This window comes from Coregonus clupeaformis, unplaced genomic scaffold (assembly GCF_020615455.1).
Source record: "Coregonus clupeaformis isolate EN_2021a unplaced genomic scaffold, ASM2061545v1 scaf0059, whole genome shotgun sequence".
Lineage (NCBI taxonomy): Eukaryota > Metazoa > Chordata > Actinopteri > Salmoniformes > Salmonidae > Coregonus > Coregonus clupeaformis.
In genome coordinates, this window is record NW_025533514.1 from 157,901 (window position 1) to 179,493 (window position 21,593).

Genomic DNA, 21,593 nt, shown 5'->3' on the forward strand with positions numbered 1-21,593 from the left:
CGTGTTTGGAGGAGAAGGAATGCTGCCTATGACCCCAAGAACACCATCCCCACCGTCAAACATGGAGGTGGAAACATTATGCTTTGGGGGTGTTTTTCTGCTAAGGGGACAGGACAACTTCACCGCATCAAAGGGACGATGGACGGGGCCATGTACCGTCAAATCTTGGGTGAGAACCTCCTTCCCTCAGCCAGGGCATTGAAAATGGGTCGTGGATGGGTATTCCAGCATGACAATGACCCAAAACACACGGCCAAGGCAACAAAGGAGTGGCTCAAGAAGAAGCACATTAAGGTCCTGGAGTGGCCTAGCCAGTCTCCAGACCTTAATCCCATAGAATATCTGTGGAGGGAGCTGAAGGTTTGAGTTGCCAAACGTCAGCCTCGAAACCTTAACGACTTGGAGAAGATCTGCAAAGAGGAGTGGGACAAAATCCCTCCTGAGATGTGTGCAAACCTGGTGGCCAACTACAAGAAACGTCTGACCTCTGTGATTGCCAACAAGGGTTTTGCCACCAAGTACTAAGTCATGTTTTGCAGAGGGGTCAAATACTTATTTCCCTCATTAAAATGCAAATCAATTTATAACATTGTTGACATGCGTTTCTCTGGATTTTTGTTGTTATTCTGTCTACCTTTTTCCCTCACTGTATTTTGATTTGTTGAACAATTTTTTGGTTACTACATGATTCCATATGTGTTATTTCATAGTGTTGATGTCTTCACTATTATTCTACAATGTAGAAAATAGTAAAAAATAAAGAAAAACCCTGGAATGAGTAGGTGTGTCCAAACTTTTCACTGGTACTGGAATATTTCAGTTTTGTATTTTTAATACATTTGCAAAAATTTCAACAAAAAACAACTATTTTTGCTTTGTCATTATGGGGTATTGTGTGTAGGTTGATGAGGGGAAAATATCGATTTCATCCATTTTAGAATAAGGCTGTAACGTAACAAAATGGGGAAGAAGTCAAGGGGACTTTCCGAATGCATGTATACAGGTGTGTGTTGAGGGGTCAAGTGTCCAGTTAAATTGGATTAAAGGCTTGTTGTATAATCTCTCTGGATTTTCATTCTCTCTTTTCCTCTCTCTCAGCTGTTAAAAGGTCATGATGATCATGTGATCACGTGTCTGCAGTTCTGTGGTGACCTCATAGTCAGTGGTTCTGACGACAACACTCTCAAAGTCTGGTCTGCCCTCACTGGCAAGGTAAGGCAATGAACACACACACGTCTATGTTTTAATGTAGAGGGGGACATTTACATTTTACATTTTCGTCATTTAGCAGACGCTCTTATCCAGAGCGACTTACAAATTGGTGCATTCACCTTATGATAGCCAGTGGGACAACCACTTTACAATATATCAAATTTTTATTTTATTTTTTGGTGGGGTAGGGGGAGGGTAGAAGGATTACTTTTATCCTATCCCAGGTATTCCTTAAAGAGGTGGGGTTTCAAGTGTCTCCGGAAGGTGGTGAGTGACTCCGCTGTCCTGGCGTCGTGAGGGAGCTTGTTCCACCATTGGGGTGCCAGACCAGCGAACAGATTTGACTGGGCTGAGCGGGAACTGTGCTTCCGCAGAGGTAGGGGGGCCAGCAGGCCAGAGGTGGAAGAACGCAATGCCCTCGCCTGGGTGTAGGGACTGATCAGAGCCTGAAGGTACGGAGGTGCCGTTCCCCTCACTGCTCCGTAGGCAAGCACCATGGTCTTGTAGCAGATGCGGGCTTCAACTGGAAGCCAGTGGAGTGTGCGGAGGAGGGGGGTGACGTGAGAGAACTTGGGAAGGTTGAACACCAGACGGGCTGCGGCATTCTGGATGAGTTGTAGGGGTTTAATGGCACAGGCAGGGAGCCCAGCCAACAGCGAGTTGCAGAAATCCAGATGGGAGATGACAAGTGCCTGGACTAGGACCTGTGCCGCTTCCTGTGTAAGGTAGGGTCGTACTCTGCGAATGTTGTAGAGCATGAACCTGTAGGATCGGGTCACCGCTTTGATGTTAGCGGAGAACGACAGGGTGTTGTCCAGGGTCACGCCAAGGTTCTTTGCACTCTGGGAGGAGGACACGACGGAGTTGTCGACCGTGATGGCGAGATCATGGAGCGGGCAGTCCTTCCCCGGGAGGAAGAGCAGCTCCGTCTTGCCGAGGTTCAGCTTGAGGTGGTGATCCGTCATCCACACTGATATGTCTGCCAGACATGCAGAGATGCGATTCGCCACCTGGTTATCAGAAGGGGGAAAGGAGAAGATTAATTGTGTGTTGTCTGCGTAGCAATGATAGGAGAGGCCATGTGAGGATATGACAGAGCCAAGTGACTTGGTGTATAGAGAGAATAGGAGAGGGCCTAGAACTGAGCCCTGGGGGACACCAGTGGTGAGAGCACATGGTGCGGAGACAGATTCTCGCCACGCCACCTGGTAGGAGCGACCTGTGAGGTAGGACGCAATCCAAGAGTGAGCCGCGCCGGAGATGCCCAACTCGGAGAGGGTGGAGAGGAGGATCTGATGGTTCACAGTATCAAAGGCAGCAGACAGGTCTAGAAGGACGAGAGCAGAGGAGAGAGAGTTAGCTTTAGCAGTGCGGAGAGCCTCCGTGACACAGAGAAGAGCAGTCTCAGTTGAATGACCAGTCCTGAAACCTGACTGGTTTAGATCAAGAAGATCATTCTGAGAGAGATAGCAAGAGAGTTGGCTAAAGACGGCACGCTCAAGAGTTTTGGAGAGAGAAGAAAGAAGGGATACTGGTCTGTAGTTGTTGACATCGGAGGGATCGAGTGTAGGTTTTTTGAGAAGGGGTGCAACTCTCGCTCTCTTGAAGACGGAAGGGACATAGCCAGTGGTCAAGGATGAGTTGATGAGCGAGGTGAGGTAAGGGAGAAGGTCTCCGGAAATGGTCTGGAGAAGAGAGGAGGGGATAGGGTCAAGCGGGCAGGTTGTTGGGCGGCCGGCCATCACAAGTCGCAAGATTTCATCTGGAGAGAGAGGGGAGAAAGAAGTCAAAGCATAGGGTAGGGCAGTGTGAGCAGGACCAGCGGTGTCATTTGACTTAATAAATGAGGATCGGATGTCGTCAACCTTCTTTTCAAAATGGTTGACCAAGTCATCCACAGAGAGGGAGGAGGGAGGAGGAGGAGGATTCAGCAGGGAGGAGAAGGTGGCAAAGAGCTTCCTAGGGTTAGAGGCAGAGAGAGAGAGCAGTAGGAGTAGCAGTGTTTTCAGTGGTAATCCATGTTTCCGTCAGCGCCAAGAAGTCGAGGGACTGGAGGGTAGCATAGGCTGAGATGAACTCTGCCTTGTTGGCCGCAGAACGGCAGTTCCAGAGGCTGCCAGAGACCTGGAACTCCACGTGGGTCGTGCGCGCAGGGACCACCAGGTTAGAATGGCAGCAGCCACGCGGTGTGAGGCGTTTGTATAGCCTGTGCGGAGAGGAGAGAACAGGGATAGACAGACATAGCTATGTCACTCGGGTAGTGTAATCATCCATATAGTTAACAGTGTAGAGCATCCATCGAGAGCATCCTGACCGGTTGCATCACCGCCTGGTATGGCATCTGATCAGCATCTGACTGTAAGGCACTACAGAGGGTAGTGTGTACGGCCCAGTACATGGGGCCAAGCTTCCTGCCATCCAGGACCTCTATACCAGGCGGTGTCAGAGGAAGGCCCAAAAAATTGTCAGACTCCAGTCACCCAAGTCATTAGACTGTTCTCTCTGCTAACGCACGGCAAGCGGTACCGGAGCACCAAGTCTGGGACCAAAAGGCTCTTTAACAGCTTCTACCCCCAAGCAATAAGACTGCTGAACAATTGATCAAATGGCCACCCGGACTACTCACATTTACACTCGCTGTTTATTATCTAGGCATATATAGTCTTGTTTATGTTAATTTATTGTGTAACATTATTTTTTATTTTTTTTACTTTAGTTTATTTAGTAAATATTTTTTTAACTCTATTATACTTGAACTGCATTGTTGGTTAAGGGCTTGTAAGTAAGCATTTCACGGTAAGGTCTACACCTGTTGTATTCGGCGCATGTGACATATAACATTTGATTTGATTTGTAGTGTGCCGTAAGACCTCTTAACCCACTCTCTACTGGATATACAAATCAATATATACACTACCGGTCAAAAGATTGGACACACCTACTCATTCAAGGGTTTTTCTTTATTTTTACTATGTTCTACATTGTAGAATAATAGTGAAGACATCAAAACTATGAAATAACACATATGGAATCATGTAGTGACCAAAAAAGTCTTAAACAAATCAAAATATATTTGAGATTTGAGATTCTTCAAAGTAGCCACCCTTTGCCTTGATGACAGCTTTGCACACTCTTGGGTTGAGGTCGGGTGATTGTGGCGGCCAGGTCATCTGATGCAGCACTCCATCACTCTCCTTCTTGGTAAAATAGCCCTTACACAGCCTGGAGGTGTGTTGAGTCATTGTCATGTTGAAAAACATATGATAGTCCCACTAAGCGCAAATCAGATGGGATGGCGTATCGCTGCAGGATGCTGTGTTGTCATGCTGGTACCTCATGAAGCTGGTTGAGAGAATGCCAAGAGTGGTGCAGCTGTATAACTTTTTGAGGAGCTGAGGACCCATGCCAAATGTTTTCAGTCTCCTGAGGGGGAATAGGCTTTGTCGTGCCCTCTTCACGACTGTCTTGGTGTGTTTGGACCATGATAGTTTGTTGGTGATGTGGACACCAAGGAACTTGAAGCTCTCAACCTGTTCCACTACAGCCCTGTCGATGAGAATAGGGGCGTGCTCAGTCCTCTTTTTTTTTTTCTGTAGTCCACGATCATCTCCTTTGTCTTGATCACGTTGAGGGAGAGGTTGTAATCCTGGCACCACATGGCCAGGTCTCGGACCTCCTCCCTATAGGCTGTCTCATCGTTGTCGGTGATCAGGCCTACCACTTTTGTGTCGTCGGCAAACTTAATGATGGTGTTGGAGTCGTGCCTGGCCATGCAGTCATGGGTGAACAGGGAGTACAGGAGGGGACTGAGCACACACCCCTGAGGGGCCCCCGTGTTGAGGATCAGCGTGGCATCTGTCTGTCTGTTCCTAACACTGTGAAACCTGTCTGTCTGTCTGTTCCTAACACTGTGAAACCTGTCTGTCTGTTTCTAACACTGTGAAGGGCATCTGTCTGTCTGTTTCTAACACTGTGAAGGGCATCTGTCTGTCGGTTCCTAACACTGTGAAGAATGTTGGGAGAAAGAGATGGCTTTACACTTTATGTGCTGTTAAACATTTCTCTCTCTCTCTCTCCATTTCTCTCCTTCTTTCTCTCCCCCCCTCTCCCCCTCTCTCTCCCCCTCTCTCCCCCCTCTCCCCCTCTCTCTTCCCCCTCTCCCCCCTCTCCCTCCCCCCTCCAGTGTCTGCGTACGTTAGTTGGCCATACAGGAGGAGTGTGGTCCAGTCAGATGAGTGGTAACATGGTGATCAGCGGGTCGACAGACAGGACTCTGAAGGTTTGGGACGCAGAGAGTGGAGAGTGTGTTTACACCCTGTACGGACACACCTCTACCGTACGCTGCATACACCTGCATGACAAACAGTGAGTTAACCAACACACACCTCTACCGTACGCTGCATACACCTGCATGACAAACAGTGAGTTAACCAACACACACCTCTACCGTACGCTGCATACACCTGCATGACAAACAGTGAGTTAACCAACACACACACCTCTACCGTACGCTCTACACACCAGGGCATTTGAGTACTCGATGAAAATAAACAAATATTCTTACATAACAAGAAAAAAATATATGTGCATTTATCTATATACCAACAGTGTGGAACAAAGCCTCATTTATTTTAGCCATTACAGATAACACATCCTTATTGCTAAATTGCCCCATTATATATTCAGTTAATAAAAAGTGCAATTTAAGATTGATTTATTGAAATCGTAAGATCAACTGGTTATATCTTCCATAAGGCAGTAACCTCAGCAGTGGTGCTTGCTTGTAGAAGCCTACGGCTGTGCAATGGCATAGCCTTGTTTTGTTAATTTAGCAGACGATACACTCTGATTTACAGAGCCCTTACCACAGTCAAGACACACATTATGTAATATAACACACACTCATGTGGATACAATCACACTTTCTCTCTATCTCACATGACCAACTCGCTTCCACCATGTCTCTGTCTATCCTCATCCCCGACAAAAAATAATAATCTTGGTCAACCCGAAAATAGTCTGTTCTTTCGACCAATCGATTGGTCGATATTTTTGAATGTGTATTTTTCCATATATAGACACACCCTATGTGTTTTAAATAAAATCAACTATATGCATTGAGCTTGTCTGATGCTTTAACCACACTGTTTGATGAAATAAGACAAATGCCTCAAGAGGGAGCCAGAGATCTAGATAACCAGAAGAAAAAACCTTAACCTGACCGAACTATTCTCCCGCTCCTGCTGGCTTTAGCAGATTCTGCCGTTACTCTCCTGAAGTGGCCGGTAATTGGCTGCACGAGGAGTCGGCAACCTTTCTCATGTGGAATGCCAACTTATCTTACCATTTCTACCGATCTGCGTGCCAGTTATGGTTTTCATATGCACATTTTCGTGAAACGGTTTCATTGAATTGATAATAATGTCTTCATATCTCTAAATCATTATCATGTGGTTCATCAAAATTCTTTCTAAATCTAAATGAAAATGAAACAAATCTAAAAAGTAACTTCCATTGCCAATATGTAAAAATAGCCTCCATAAAGCCAACAAATAAAAACATTGCAGCCTGCAGGTAGAAAATATCCTGTTAAAATAAATATCCTATAAATCACATTGGCTACACATGGCCTGTCTGCAACGAACTTGAAACATTATCAACTGGGTCCGGCCTGAAGCTTGAGCAAACTTGCAACATTGTATAAAATATTCTGGGCCCTCAGAGCTTCCCACGCCAGTGAGCTCGGGACAGACACTGCTGTAGGCTATTTGCACAAGGGATAAGAAGCAGTGCTTGACTTGGGCCGGAGCTGAGTACCGGCACCTCAAATGTTCTGCTTGAGCTCCTGTGCCTCTTATAGAATAAAAGTATTGTGGAACCTAAATATGAACAGGATCAACACCCAAAATGAGTACCGGAACCAATTTCAGTCCAAGTCAAGCACTAATAAGAAGTAATCAGGTAGGCCTATTTTATGACGTTTCCACTGGATCAGAGCATGACATTTTTCCCTTTCACGCTGAGTGGTTATCCAAAGGGAGAGAGCTGGAAAGATTTTTAAAATACACTGAGGAACTATTGTCATTCTCAATGGATGTAAAAACAGACTTCGTTCCCTTGATGTTTGAGGTGAAGAAAACATGACTTTGAGAAGCTCCACAGCTCATTAGTGGTGGTGTGTTAAGCCAATCAGAAATACTATCAGATCCCCAAATGGGCACATTTATAAGCCTACATCTGCATGCATGCCAGGTAGCCTATAGGCTTACTTCTATGAGTAATCAGGTGTGTGTCATTACTCAACATTGACAGGAACTCTCCAAACAAAAGACAATGACTAAATTGACAAAACTCTTAAATGGAATGAAATTAACCTAAACTTGTTTCTCACAAGTGTAGCATAGGTTGTGCGCTCTGCAAACAACGTGTCCACTCAGACAATGACAAGGGTAAAAGACTGGAATAATAATATATTGAATGCATTAAAATAAATGACCATAACCAAAGTAACAAACATTACAGATTTAGAAATGATTAACGGTATATGTACTACTGGTGATGTATATCAATTCCCCATTACATATATTTACATTTTAGTCATTTAGCAGACGCTCTTATCCAGAGCGACTTACAGTTAGTGAGTGCATAAATTTTTCATACTGGCCCCCCCGTGGGAAAATAACCCACAACCCTGGCGTTGCAAGCGCCATGCTCTACCAACTGAGCTACAGGGGACTATACACTAACAATCAAATGCAAACAATTAACACTATGAAGTTGTGAAACAATGAATGTGCACAAATTTGCGGGAGAGACCGCATTCTGGAGAGAGAAGTGCATCATGGTCAATCCGACGTCTGCAGTATTTACGGTGATACGGCTTCAGCAGAAGTCAGGGCATTCGTACTTCTTGCGCTTCGTAGAGCAGAGCAGAGCTGTTGTCAAGGAAGTGAGTTTGTGTTTATACAGGATGTACCACCCCCCACATACCGTCAACCAATCATGTCAATACGGAGCTATGCAGAGCCCTCCACATTGATACATTTTGGAGGCGCATGGGTACTGAGCTCGATTTGGCCTCTGCATGCCTACTTATTTTCCACCATAATTTGCAAATAAATTCATTAAAAATCCTACAATGTGATTTTCTGGAAAAAATAATCTCATTTTGTCTGTCATAGTTGACGTGTACCTATGATGAAAATTACAGGCCTCTCTCATCTTTTTAAGTGGGAGAACTTGCACAATTGGTGGCTGACTAAATACTTTTTTCCCCCACTGTATGTTGTGTGGATTCTATTCTCTCTAACTCTCCCTCCCTCCCACTCTCTCCCCTCTCTCTCTCCCCTCCTCCCTCTCCCCCCCCCCTCTCTCTCCCCTCCCTCTCCCTCTCTCTCTCTCCCCCCCCTCTCTCTCCCCCTCCTCTTCCCTCTCTCCCCCCTCTCTCCCTCCCACTCCTCTTCCCTATCTCTCCCCTCCCCCTCTCTCTCCCCTCCTCCCTCTCTCTCCTCTTCCCTCTCCTTCCCTCTCTCTCCTCTCTCCCTCCCCCTCCTCTCTCTCTCTCCCCTATCTATCTCCCTCTCTCCCCCCTCTCTCTCCCTCCTCCCTCTCCCTCCTCTTCCCTCTCCTTCCCTATCTCTCCCCTCCCTCCCCCCTCTCCCTCCTCTTCCCTCTCCTTCCCTCTCTCTCTTCTCTCCCTCCCCCTCCTCCTCCCCCTCCTCTCCCCTCTCTCCCCCCAGGGTGGTGAGCGGTAGTCGTGACGCTACGTTGCGTCTGTGGGATGTAGATTCTGGCGAGTGTCTCCACGTCCTAACGGGTCATGTGGCGGCGGTGCGGTGTGTCCAGTACGACGGGCGCAGGGTGGTCAGCGGTGGATACGACTTCATGGTCAAAGTCTGGGACCCTGAGACAGAGACCTGTCTACACACACTGCAGGGACACACTAACAGAGTCTATTCACTACAGGTAGGAATATACACACTGACAGAGTCTATTCACCACAGGTAGGAATATACACACTAACAGAGTCTATTCACTACAGGTAGGAATATACACACTGACAGAGTCTATTCACCACAGGTAGGAATATACACACTGACAGAGTCTATTCACCACAGGTAGGAATATACACACTAACAGAGTCTATTCACTACAGGTAGGAATATACACACTTCTGAACCGGTTCATATAGTTGCTTTTCGTTAATTGTTTGTCTTGTGAAATCAACATTTGTTTTTACATTTAGCTGATTAATTTCCTTCACCAATTAGCGTGGATAGAGCAGCTTGCTATGGAATGGGGTAAGCTAGTTGTTTACATGATGAGACTGAAGTTTCACGGCTGGGGAGATGGTGAGAGAGAGGGGTGGACATGGAAGGGGTGAACATCATGACGTGAACTATTACTACCATCAAAACTTCACTAGATGGAATATTGTTGGAACAGAAAATAACAATATTAATGGATGAAAATAATGGTTCTGTTCCGGAATACTAAAGATCACGGTTCTGTTTCCGTTCCTCTGAAAATGTTGTTATGAACCGGTTCCAACCCCTGGTTAGAACACACCCACACACAACTGACTTCCTGGAATCTCCCGGTCTCTATCTCCTCTTCTGCTCTGGTCTGTAGTTAATTGTTTCACTTCTAATCTTCCTCCTCCTCTCCTCCAGTTTGACGGTGTCTACGTGGTCAGTGGATCTCTGGACACCTCCATCAGAGTATGGGACATAGAGACAGGGGGGTGTGTCCACACGCTGACCGGCCACCAATCACTGACCAGTGGTATGGAACTAAAGAACAACATCCTGGTCTCTGGCAACGCGGACTCTACTGTCAGGGTGTGGGATATACGGACAGGACAGTGTCTCCACACACTACAAGGTGAGATTATACACACTGTATATACAGCAGTATGTGGACATCCCCATTAGTGGATTCGGCTATTTCAGCCACACCTGTTGCTGACCGGTGTATAAAATCGAGCACACATCCATGCAATCTCCATAGTAAATCATTGGCAGTAGAATGGCCTGTACTGAAGAGGTCAGTGACTTTCAACGTGTCACCGTCATAGGTTGGCACCTTTCCATCAAGTCAGTCTGTCAAATTTCTGCCCTGCTAGAGCTGCCCTGGTCAACTATAAGGGCTGTTATTGTGAAGTGGAAACGTCTAGGAGCAACAACGGCTCAGCCGTGAAGTGGTAGGCCACACAAGCTCACAGAACGGGACTGCCGAGTGCTAAAGTGTGTAAAAATGGTCTGTCCTCGGTTGCAACACTCACTACCGAGTTCCAAACTGCGTCTGGAAGCAATGTCACAACAATAACTATTCGTCGGGAGCTCCATGAAATGGGTTTCCATGGCCGAGCAGCCGCACACAAGCCTAAGATCACCATGTGCAATGCCAAGCGTCGGCTGGAGTGGTGTAAAGCTCACCGCCATTGGACTCTGGAGCAGTGGAAACGTGTTCTCTGGGGTGTTGAATCACACTTCACCATCTGGCAGTCCGACGGACAAATCTGGTTTTGGCGGATGCCAAGAAAACGCTTTCTGCCAGAATGCATAGTGCCGACTGTAAAGTTTGGTGGAGGAGGAATAATGGTCTGGGACTGTTTTTCATTGTTCGCACTAGGCCCCTTAGTTCCAGTGAAGGGAAATCTTAACGCTACAGCATACAATGACATTATAGATGATTCTGCCCTTCCAACTTTGTGGCAACAGTTTGGGAAAGTGGTTTGTCGTGATCGGTGTGGAAGAACTTGACTGGCCTGCACAGAGCCCTGACCTCAACCCCATCTAACACCTTTGGGATGAATTGAAACGCTGACTGCGAGCCAGGCATAATCGCCCAACATCAGTGCCCGACCTCACTAATGCTCTTGTGGCTGAATGGAAGCAAGTCCCAACAGCAATGTTCCAACATCTAGTGGAAAGCCTTCCCAGAAGAGTGGAGGCTGTTATAGCAGCAAAGGGGGGACCAACTCCATATTAATGCCCATGATTTAGGAATAAGATGTTCGATGTGCATGTGTCCACATACTTTTGATGATGTAGTGTACACACACTGAAGTATCTCTAAAGGATACAGTCGTGGTCAAACGTTTTGAGAATGACACAAATATTAATTTTCACAAAGTCTGCTGCCTCAGTTTTTATGATGGCAATTTACATATTCTCCAGAATGTTATGAAGAGTGATCAGATGAATTGCAATTAATTGCAAAGTCCCTCTTTGCCATGAAAATGAACTTAATCCCAAAAAAACATTTCCACTGCATTTCAGCCCTGCCACAAAAGGACCAGCTGCCATCATGTCAGTGATTCTCTTGTTAACACAGGTGAGAGTGTTGACAAGGCTGGAGATCACTCTGTCATGCTGATTGAGTTAGAATAACAGACTGGAAGCTTTAAAAGGAGGGTGGTGCTTGAAATCATTGTTCTTCCTCTGTTAACCATGGTTACCTGCAAGGAAACACATGCCGTCATCATTGCTTTGCACAAAAAGGGCTTCACAGGCAAGGATATTGCTGCTAGTAAGATTGCACCTAAATCAACAATTTATCAAATCATCAAGAACTTCAAGGAGAGAGGTTCAATTGTTGTGAAGAAGGCTTCAGGGCGCCAAAGAAAGTCCAGCAAGCGCCAGGACCGTCTCCTAAAGTTGATTCAGGGGCGTGATCGGGGCACCACCAGTGCAGAGCTTGCTCAGGAATGGCAGCAGGCAGGTGTGAGTGCATCTGCACGCACAGTGAGGCAAAGACTTTTGGAGGATGGCCTGGTGTCAAGAAGGGCAGCGAGGAAGCCACTTCTCTCCAGGAAAAATCATCAGGGATAGACTGATATTCTGCAAAAGGTACAGGGATTGGACTGCTGAGGACTGGGGTAAATTCATTTTCTCTGATGAATCCCCTTTCCGATTGTTGGGGGCGTCCGGAAAAAAGCTTGTCCAGAGAAGACAAGGTGAGCGCTACCATCATTCCTGTGTCATGCCAACAGTAAAGCATCCTGAGACCATTCATGTGTGGGGTTGCTTCTCAGCCAAGGGAGTGGGCTCACTCACAATTTTGCCAAAGAACGCAGCCATGAATAAAGAATGGTACCAACACTTCCTCCGAGAGCAACTTCTCCCAACCATCCACAAACAGTTTGGTGACGAACAATGCCTTTTCCAGCATGATGGAGCACCTTGCCATAAGGCAAAAGTGACAACTAAGTGGCTCGGGGAACAAAACATTGACATTTTGGGTCCATGGCCAGGAAACTCCCCAGACCTTAATCCCATTAAGAACTTGTGGTCAATCCTCAAGAGGCGGGTGGACAAACAGAAACCCACAAATTCTGACAAACTCCAAGCATTGATAATGCAAGAATGGGCTGCCATCAGTCAGGATGTGGCCCAGAAGTTAATTGACAGCATGCCAGGGCAGATTGCAGAGGTCTTGAAAAAGAAGGGTCAACACTACAAATATTGACTCTTTGCATAAACTTAATGTAATTGTCAATAAAAGCCATTGACACTTATGGAATGCTTGTAATTATACTTCAGTATACCATAGTAACATCTGACAAAAATATCTCAGAACACTGAAGCAGCAAACTTTGTGAAGACCAATACTTGTGTAATTCTCAAAACTTTTGACCACGACTCTGGACTCTACTGTCAGGCTCTGGGATATCAGGACGGAGTGTTAAAGAAAGGACATTAAGGAGATGAGGGGGGGTTGAGAGCTGAAGGTCTCGTTAGTAACAGTGTTATTAAAAGTATTAGTGAAACATGTTCTCAGAACGTTATTTAATTACCTTCAAATAACCTATAATTTCCGTTCTCAGAACGTTAATTAAACCTCCCAAGAAAACGTTCAGGGAACCATAGAAAAACGTTCTCAGAACCTCCCTGCAACCAAAAAATGTATGTTCCCAAAACAGGCAAAATGTTCACTTCTGTTCTCAGAACGTTTCCGTCTTACCGGTCAGGAAACCTATGGGTTCGTTTCCAGAACCAATGGGAAACCAAAAACATACGTTCCCACAACTTCCAAGGAACCAAATGTGCTTGCTGGGTCTCTATCTCTCTATCTATCTATCTCTCTCTCTATCTATCTATCTCTCTATATCTCTATATCTATCTATCGGACCCCATAAGCACACGTCGGCAGTAACCTGTCTCCAGTTCCCCTACTATAACTAACTCTTTCTCTTCTCCTCTCTTTCTCCCCCTCTCTCCTCTCCCCTCTCAATTCAAATTCAATTTAAGGGCTTTATTGGCTTGGGAAACACATGTTAACATTGCCAAAGCAAGTGAAGTAGATAGCAAACAAAAGTGAAATAAATATTAACAGTAAACATTACACTCAGAAGTTCCAAAATAATAAAGACATTTCATATTATCTCTCCTCTCCTCTCCTCTCCTCTCCTCTCCTCTCCTCTCCTCTCCTCCTCTCCTCCTCTCCCTCTCCTCTCCTCTCCTCTCCTCTCCTCTCTCCTCTCCTCTCCTCTCCTCTCCTCTCCTCTCCTCTCCTCTCCTCTCCTCTCCTCTCTCTTTCTCCTCCTCTCCCCTCTCTTTCCTCTCCTCTCTCTCTCCTCCTCTCTCTCCAGGTCCCCATAAGCACCAGTCGGCAGTAACCTGTCTCCAGTTCTCTCGCTCCCTGGTGGTCTCTTCATCAGATGACGGTACAGTGAAGCTGTGGAGCCTGGCGACGGGGGAGTGGCTCAGAGACCTGGTGGCTCTGCAGAGTGGAGGATCTGGGGGAGTGGTCTGGAGGATCAGGTAAAGGACCACCATGTACACACACCATGTACACACACCATACACACACACGCACCATATACACACACCATACACACACACCATACACACATGTACACACACCATGTACACACACCATACACACACACGCACCATATACACACACCATACACACACACCATACACACAGGAGTGGCTCAGAGACCTGGTGGCTCTGCAGAGTGGAGCCTCTCTCCAGGGTGTCTAACACCAGACTGGTAACACTAACCCTCTCTCTCTCCTCTCTCCAGGGTGTCTAACACCAGACTGGTAACACTAACCCTCTCTCTCCTCTCTCCAGGGTGTCTAACACCAGACTGGTAACACTAACCCTCTCTCTCCTCTCCAGGGTGTCTAACACCAGACTGGTAACACTAACCCTCTCTCTCCTCTCTCCAGGGTGTCTAACACCAGACTGGTAACACTAACCCTCTCTCTCTCCTCTCTCCAGGGTGTCTAACACCAGACTGGTAACACTAACCCTCTCTCTCCTCTCTCCAGGGTGTCTAACACCAGACTGGTAACACTAACCCTCTCTCTCCTCTCTCCAGGGTGTCTAACACCAGACTGGTAACACTAACCCCTCTCTCTCCTCTCTCCAGGGTGTCTAACACCAGACTGGTAACACTAACCCTCTCTCTCCTCTCTCTCCAGGGTGTCTAACACCAGACTGGTAACACTAACCCTCTCTCTCCTCTCTCCAGGGTGTCTAACACCAGACTGGTAACACTAACCCTCTCTCTCCTCTCTCCAGGGTGTCTAACACCAGACTGGTAACACTAACCCCTCTCTCTCCTCTCTCCAGGGTGTCTAACACCAGACTGGTAACACTAACCCTCTCTCTCCTCTCTCCAGGGTGTCTAACACCAGACTGGTAACACTAACCCTCTCTCTCCTCTCTCCAGGGTGTCTAACACCAGACTGGTAACACTAACCCTCTCTCTCCCTCTCTCCAGGGTGTCTAACACCAGACTGGTAACACTAACCCTCTCTCTCTCCTCTCTCCAGGGTGTCTAACACCAGACTGGTAACACTAACCCTCTCTCTCCTCTCTCCAGGGTGTCTAACACCAGACTGGTAACACTAACCCTCTCTCTCCCTCTCTCCAGGGTGTCTAACACCAGACTGGTAACACTAACCCTCTCTCTCTCCTCTCTCCAGGGTGTCTAACACCAGACTGGTAACACTAACCCTCTCTCTCTCCTCTCTCCAGGGTGTCTAACACCAGACTGGTAACACTAACCCTCTCTCTCTCCTCTCTCCAGGGTGTCTAACACCAGACTGGTAACACTAACCCTCTCTCTCCTCTCTCCAGGGTGTCTAACACCAGACTGGTAACACTAACCCTCTCTCCTCTCTCCAGGGTGTCTAACACCAGACTGGTAACACTAACCCTCTCTCTCTCTCTCTCCAGGGTGTCTAACACCAGACTGGTAACACTAACCCTCTCTCTCTCCTCTCTCCAGGGTGTCTAACACCAGACTGGTAACACTAACCCTCTCTCTCCTCTCTCCAGGGTGTCCAACACCAGACTGGTAACACTAACCCTCTCTCTCCTCTCTCCAGGGTGTCTAACACCAGACTGGTAACACTAACCCTCTCTCTCCTCTCTCCAGGGTGTCTAACACCAGACTGGTAACACTAACCCTCTCTCTCCTCTCTCCAGGGTGTCTAACACCAGACTGGTAACACTAACCCTCTCTCTCCTCTCTCCAGGGTGTCTAACACCAGACTGGTAACACTAACCCTCTCTCTCCTCTCTCCAGGGTGTCTAACACCAGACTGGTAACACTAACCCTCTCTCTCTCCTCTCTCCAGGGTGTCTAACACCAGACTGGTAACACTAACCCTCTCTCTCTCTCCAGGGTGTCTAACACCAGACTGGTAACACTAACCCTCTCTCTCCTCTCTCCAGGGTGTCTAACACCAGACTGGTAACACTAACCCTCTCTCTCTCCTCTCTCCAGGGTGTCTAACACCAGACTGGTAACACTAACCCTCTCTCTCCTCTCTCCAGGGTGTCTAACACCAGACTGGTAACACTAACCCTCTCTCTCCTCTCTCCAGGGTGTCTAACACCAGACTGGTAACACTAACCCTCTCTCTCCTCTCTCCAGGGTGTCTAACACCAGACTGGTAACACTAACCTCTCTCTCTCCTCTCTCCAGGGTGTCTAACACCAGACTGGTAACACTAACCCTCTCTCTCCTCTCTCCAGGGTGTCTAACACCAGACTGGTAACACTAACCCTCTCTCTCCTCTCTCCAGGGTGTCTAACACCAGACTGGTAACACTAACCCTCTCTCTCCTCTCTCCAGGGTGTCTAACACCAGACTGGTAACACTAACCCTCTCTCTCTCCTCTCTCCAGGGTGTCTAACACCAGACTGGTAACACTAACCCTCTCTCTCTCCTCTCTCCAGGGTGTCTAACACCAGACTGGTAACACTAACCCCTCTCTCTCTCCTCTCTCCAGGGTGTCTAACACCAGACTGGTAACACTAACCCTCTCTCTCTCCTCTCTCCAGGGTGTCTAACACCAGACTGGTAACACTAACCCTCTCTCTCTCTCTCCAGGGTGTCTAACACCAGACTGGTAACACTAACCCTCTCTCTCCTCTCTCCAGGGTGTCTAACACCAGACTGGTAACACTAACCCTCTCTCTCCTCTCTCCAGGGTGTCTAACACCAGACTGGTAACACTAACCCTCTCTCTCCTCTCTCCAGGGTGTCTAACACCAGACTGGTAACACTAACCCTCTCTCTCCTCTCTCCAGGGTGTCTAACACCAGACTGGTAACACTAACCCTCTCCTCTCTCCTCTCTCCAGGGTGTCTAACACCAGACTGGTAACACTAACCCTCTCTCTCTCCTCTCTCCAGGGTGTCTAACACCAGACTGGTAACACTAACCCTCTCTCTCCTCTCTCCAGGGTGTCTAACACCAGACTGGTAACACTAACCCTCTCTCTCTCCTCTCTCCAGGGTGTCTAACACCAGACTGGTAACACTAACCCTCTCTCTCCTCTCTCCAGGGTGTCTAACACCAGACTGGTAACACTAACCCTCTCTCTCTCCTCTCTCCAGGGTGTCTAACACCAGACTGGTAACACTAACCCTCTCTCTCTCTCTCTCCAGGGTGTCTAACACCAGACTGGTAACACTAACCCTCTCTCTCTCCTCTCTCCAGGGTGTCTAACACCAGACTGGTAACACTAACCCTCTCTCTCTCCTCTCTCCAGGGTGTCTAACACCAGACTGGTAACACTAACCTCTCTCTCTCCTCTCTCCAGGGTGTCTAACACCAGACTGGTAACACTAACCCTCTCTCTCTCCTCTCTCCAGGGTGTCTAACACCAGACTGGTAACACTAACCCTCTCTCTCCTCTCTCCAGGGTGTCTAACACCCGACTGGTAAAACTAAACCCCTCTCTCTCTCTCTCCAGGGTGTCTAACACCAGACTGGTAACACTAACCCTCTCTCTCTCCTCTCTCCAGGGTGTCTAACACCAGACTGGTAACACTAACCCTCTCTCTCCTCTCTCCAGGGTGTCTAACACCAGACTGGTAACACTAACCCCTCTCTCTCCTCTCTCCAGGGTGTCTAACACCAGACTGGTAACACTAACCCTCTCTCCTCTCTCCAGGGTGTCTAACACCAGACTGGTAACACTAACCCTCTCTCTCCTCTCTCCAGGGTGTCTAACACCAGACTGGTAACACTAACCCTCTCTCTCCCTCTCTCCAGGGTGTCTAACACCAGACTGGTAACACTAACCCTCTCTCTCCTCTCTCCAGGGTGTCTAACACCAGACTGGTAACACTAACCCTCTCTCTCTCCTCTCTCCAGGGTGTCTAACACCAGACTGGTAACACTAACCCTCTCTCTCTCCTCTCTCCAGGGTGTCCAACACCAGACTGGTAACACTAACCCTCTCTCTCTCCTCTCTCCAGGGTGTCTAACACCAGACTGGTAACACTAACCCTCTCTCTCCCCTCTCTCCAGGGTGTCTAACACCAGACTGGTAACACTAACCCTCTCTCTCTCTCTCTCCAGGGTGTCTAACACCAGACTGGTAACACTAACCCTCTCTCTCTCCTCTCTCCAGGGTGTCTAACACCAGACTGGTAACACTAACCCTCTCTCTCTCCTCTCTCCAGGGTGTCTAACACCAGACTGGTAACACTAACCCTCTCTCTCCTCTCTCCAGGGTGTCTAACACCAGACTGGTAACACTAACCCTCTCTCTCCTCTCTCCAGGGTGTCTAACACCAGACTGGTAACACTAACCCTCTCTCTCTCCTCTCTCCAGGGTGTCTAACACCAGACTGGTAACACTAACCCTCTCTCTCCTCTCTCCAGGGTGTCTAACACCAGACTGGTAACACTAACCCTCTCTCTCTCCTCTCTCCAGGGTGTCTAACACCAGACTGGTAACACTAACCCTCTCTCTCCTCTCTCCAGGGTGTCTAACACCAGACTGGTAACACTAACCCTCTCTCTCTCCTCTCTCCAGGGTGTCTAACACCAGACTGGTAACACTAACCCTTCTCTCTCCTCTCTCCAGGGTGTCTAACACCAGACTGGTAACACTAACCCTCTCTCTCTCCTCTCTCCAGGGTGTCTAACACCAGACTGGTAACACTAACCCTCTCTCTCCCTCTCTCCAGGGTGTCTAACACCAGACTGGTAACACTAACCCTCTCTCTCTCCTCTCTCCAGGGTGTCTAACACCAGACTGGTAACACTAACCTCTCTCTCTCCTCTCTCCAGGGTGTCTAACACCAGACTGGTAACACTAACCCTCTCTCTCTCTCTCTCCAGGGTGTCTAACACCAGACTGGTAACACTAACCCTCTCTCTCCTCTCTCCAGGGTGTCTAACACCAGACTGGTAACACTAACCCTCCTCTCTCCTCTCTCCAGGGTGTCTAACACCAGACTGGTAACACTAACCCTCTCTCTCTCCTCTCTCCAGGGTGTCTAACACCAGACTGGTAACACTAACCCTCTCTCTCCTCTCTCCAGGGTGTCTAACACCAGACTGGTAACACTAACCTCTCTCTCTCCTCTCTCCAGGGTGTCTAACACCAGACTGGTAACACTAACCCTCTCTCTCCTCTCTCCAGGGTGTCTAACACCAGACTGGTAACACTAACCCTCTCTCTCCTCTCTCCAGGGTGTCTAACACCAGACTGGTAACACTAACCCTCTCTCTCCTCTCTCCAGGGTGTCTAACACCAGACTGGTAACACTAACCCTCTCTCTCTCCTCTCTCCAGGGTGTCTAACACCAGACTGGTAACACTAACCCCTCTCTCTCCTCTCTCCAGGGTGTCTAACACCAGACTGGTAACACTAACCCTCTCTCTCCTCTCTCCAGGGTGTCTAACACCAGACTGGTAACACTAACCCTCCTCTCTCCTCTCTCCAGGGTGTCTAACACCAGACTGGTAACACTAACCCTCTCTCTCCTCTCTCCAGGGTGTCTAACACCAGACTGGTAACACTAACCCTCTCTCTCCTCTCTCCAGGGTGTCTAACACCAGACTGGTAACACTAACCCTCTCTCTCTCCTCTCTCCAGGGTGTCTAACACCAGACTGGTAACACTAACCCTCTCTCTCTCCTCTCTCCAGGGTGTCTAACACCAGACTGGTAACACTAACCTCTCTCTCTCCCTCTCTCCAGGGTGTCTAACACTAGACTGGTAACACTAACCCTCTCTCTCTCTCTCTCCAGGGTGTCTAACACCAGACTGGTAACACTAACCCTCTCTCTCTCCTCTCTCCAGGGTGCTCTAACACCAGACTGGTAACACTAACCCTCTCTCTCTCCTCTCTCCAGGGTGTCTAACACCAGACTGGTAACACTAACCCTCTCTCTCTCTCTCCAGGGTGTCTAACACCAGACTGGTAACACTAACCCTCTCTCTCTCCTCTCTCCAGGGTGTCTAACACCAGACTGGTAACACTAACCCTCTCTCTCTCCTCTCTCCAGGGTGTCTAACACCAGACTGGTAACACTAACCCTCTCTCTCCTCTCTCCAGGGTGTCTAACACCAGACTGGTAACACTAACCCTCTCTCTCTCCTCTCTCCAGGGTGTCTAACACCAGACTGGTAACACTAACCCTCTCTCTCCTCTCTCCAGGGTGTCTAACACCAGACTGGTAACACTAACCCTCTCTCTCCTCTCTCCAGGGTGTCTAACACCAGACTGGTAACACTAACCCTCTCTCTCTCCTCTCTCCAGGGGTGTCTAACACCAGACTGGTAACACTAACCCTCTCTCTCCTCTCTCCAGGGTGTCTAACACCAGACTGGTAACACTAACCCTCTCTCTCCTCTCTCCAGGGTGTCTAACACCAGACTGGTAACACTAACCCTCTCTCTCCTCTCTCCAGGGTGTCTAACACCAGACTGGTAACACTAACCCTCTCTCTCCTCTCTCCAGGGTGTCTAACACCAGACTGGTAACACTAACCCTCTCTCTCTCTCTCTCCAGGGTGTCTAACACCAGACTGGTAACACTAACCCTCTCTCTCCCTCTCTCCAGGGTGTCTAACACCAGACTGGTAACACTAACCTCTCTCTCTCCTCTCTCCAGGGTGTCTAACACCAGACTGGTAACACTAACCCTCTCTCTCCTCTCTCCAGGGTGTCTAACACCAGACTGGTAACACTAACCCTCTCTCTCTCCTCTCTCCAGGGTGTCTAACACCAGACTGGTAACACTAACCCCTCTCTCTCCTCTCTCCAGGGTGTCTAACACCAGACTGGTAACACTAACCCTCTCTCTCCTCTCTCCAGGGTGTCTAACACTCAGACTGTGTAACACTAACCCTCTCTCTCTCCTCTCTCCAGGGTGTCTAACACCAGACTGGTAACACTAACCCTCTCTCTCTCTCCTCTCTCCAGGGTGTCTAACACCAGACTGGTAACACTAACCCTCTCTCTCTCCTCTCTCCAGGGTGTCTAACACCAGACTGGTAACACTAACCCTCTCTCTCTCCTCTCTCCAGGGTGTCTAACACCAGACTGGTAACACTAACCCTCTCTCTCTCCTCTCTCCAGGGTGTCTAACACCAGACTGGTAACACTAACCCTCTCTCTCCTCTCTCCAGGGTGTCTAACACCAGACTGGTAACACTAACCCTCTCTCTCCTCTCTCTCCAGGGTGTCTAACACCAGACTGGTAACACTAACCCTCTCTCCTCTCTCCAGGGTGTCTAAACACCAGACTGGTAACACTAACCCTCTCTCTCCTCTCTCCAGGGTGTCTAACACCAGACTGGTAACACTAACCCTCTCTCTCTCCTCTCTCAGGGTGTCTAACACCAGACTGGTAACACTAACCCTCTCTCTCCTCTCTCCAGGGTGTCTAACACCAGACTGGTAACACTAACCCTCTCTCTCCTCTCCCCAGGGTGTCTAACACTAGACTGGTAACACTAACCCTTCTCTCTCTCTCCTCTCTCCAGGGTGTCTAACACCAGACTGGTAACACTAACCCTCTCTCTCTCCTCTCTCCAGGGTGTCTAACACCAGACTGGTAACACTAACCCTCTCTCTCTCCTCTCTCCAGGGTGTCTAACACCA

The 21,593-nt window shown here is 48.2% G+C and overlaps 1 protein-coding gene across 1 annotated transcript in view; it reads left to right on the forward strand.

Moving 5' to 3' along the window:
• The window catches only part of LOC121571063 (F-box/WD repeat-containing protein 7-like), a 48,622-nt gene that overhangs the window by 15,593 nt on the left and 11,436 nt on the right, over positions 1-21,593 (forward strand). The window contains exons 6-10 of the mRNA XM_041882307.2: positions 1,099-1,212; positions 5,396-5,577; positions 8,952-9,177; positions 9,885-10,095; positions 13,808-13,979. Coding sequence (XP_041738241.1) covers positions 1,099-1,212; positions 5,396-5,577; positions 8,952-9,177; positions 9,885-10,095; positions 13,808-13,979 — 905 coding nt within the window. The remainder of the gene's footprint in view (positions 1-1,098; positions 1,213-5,395; positions 5,578-8,951; positions 9,178-9,884; positions 10,096-13,807; positions 13,980-21,593) is intronic.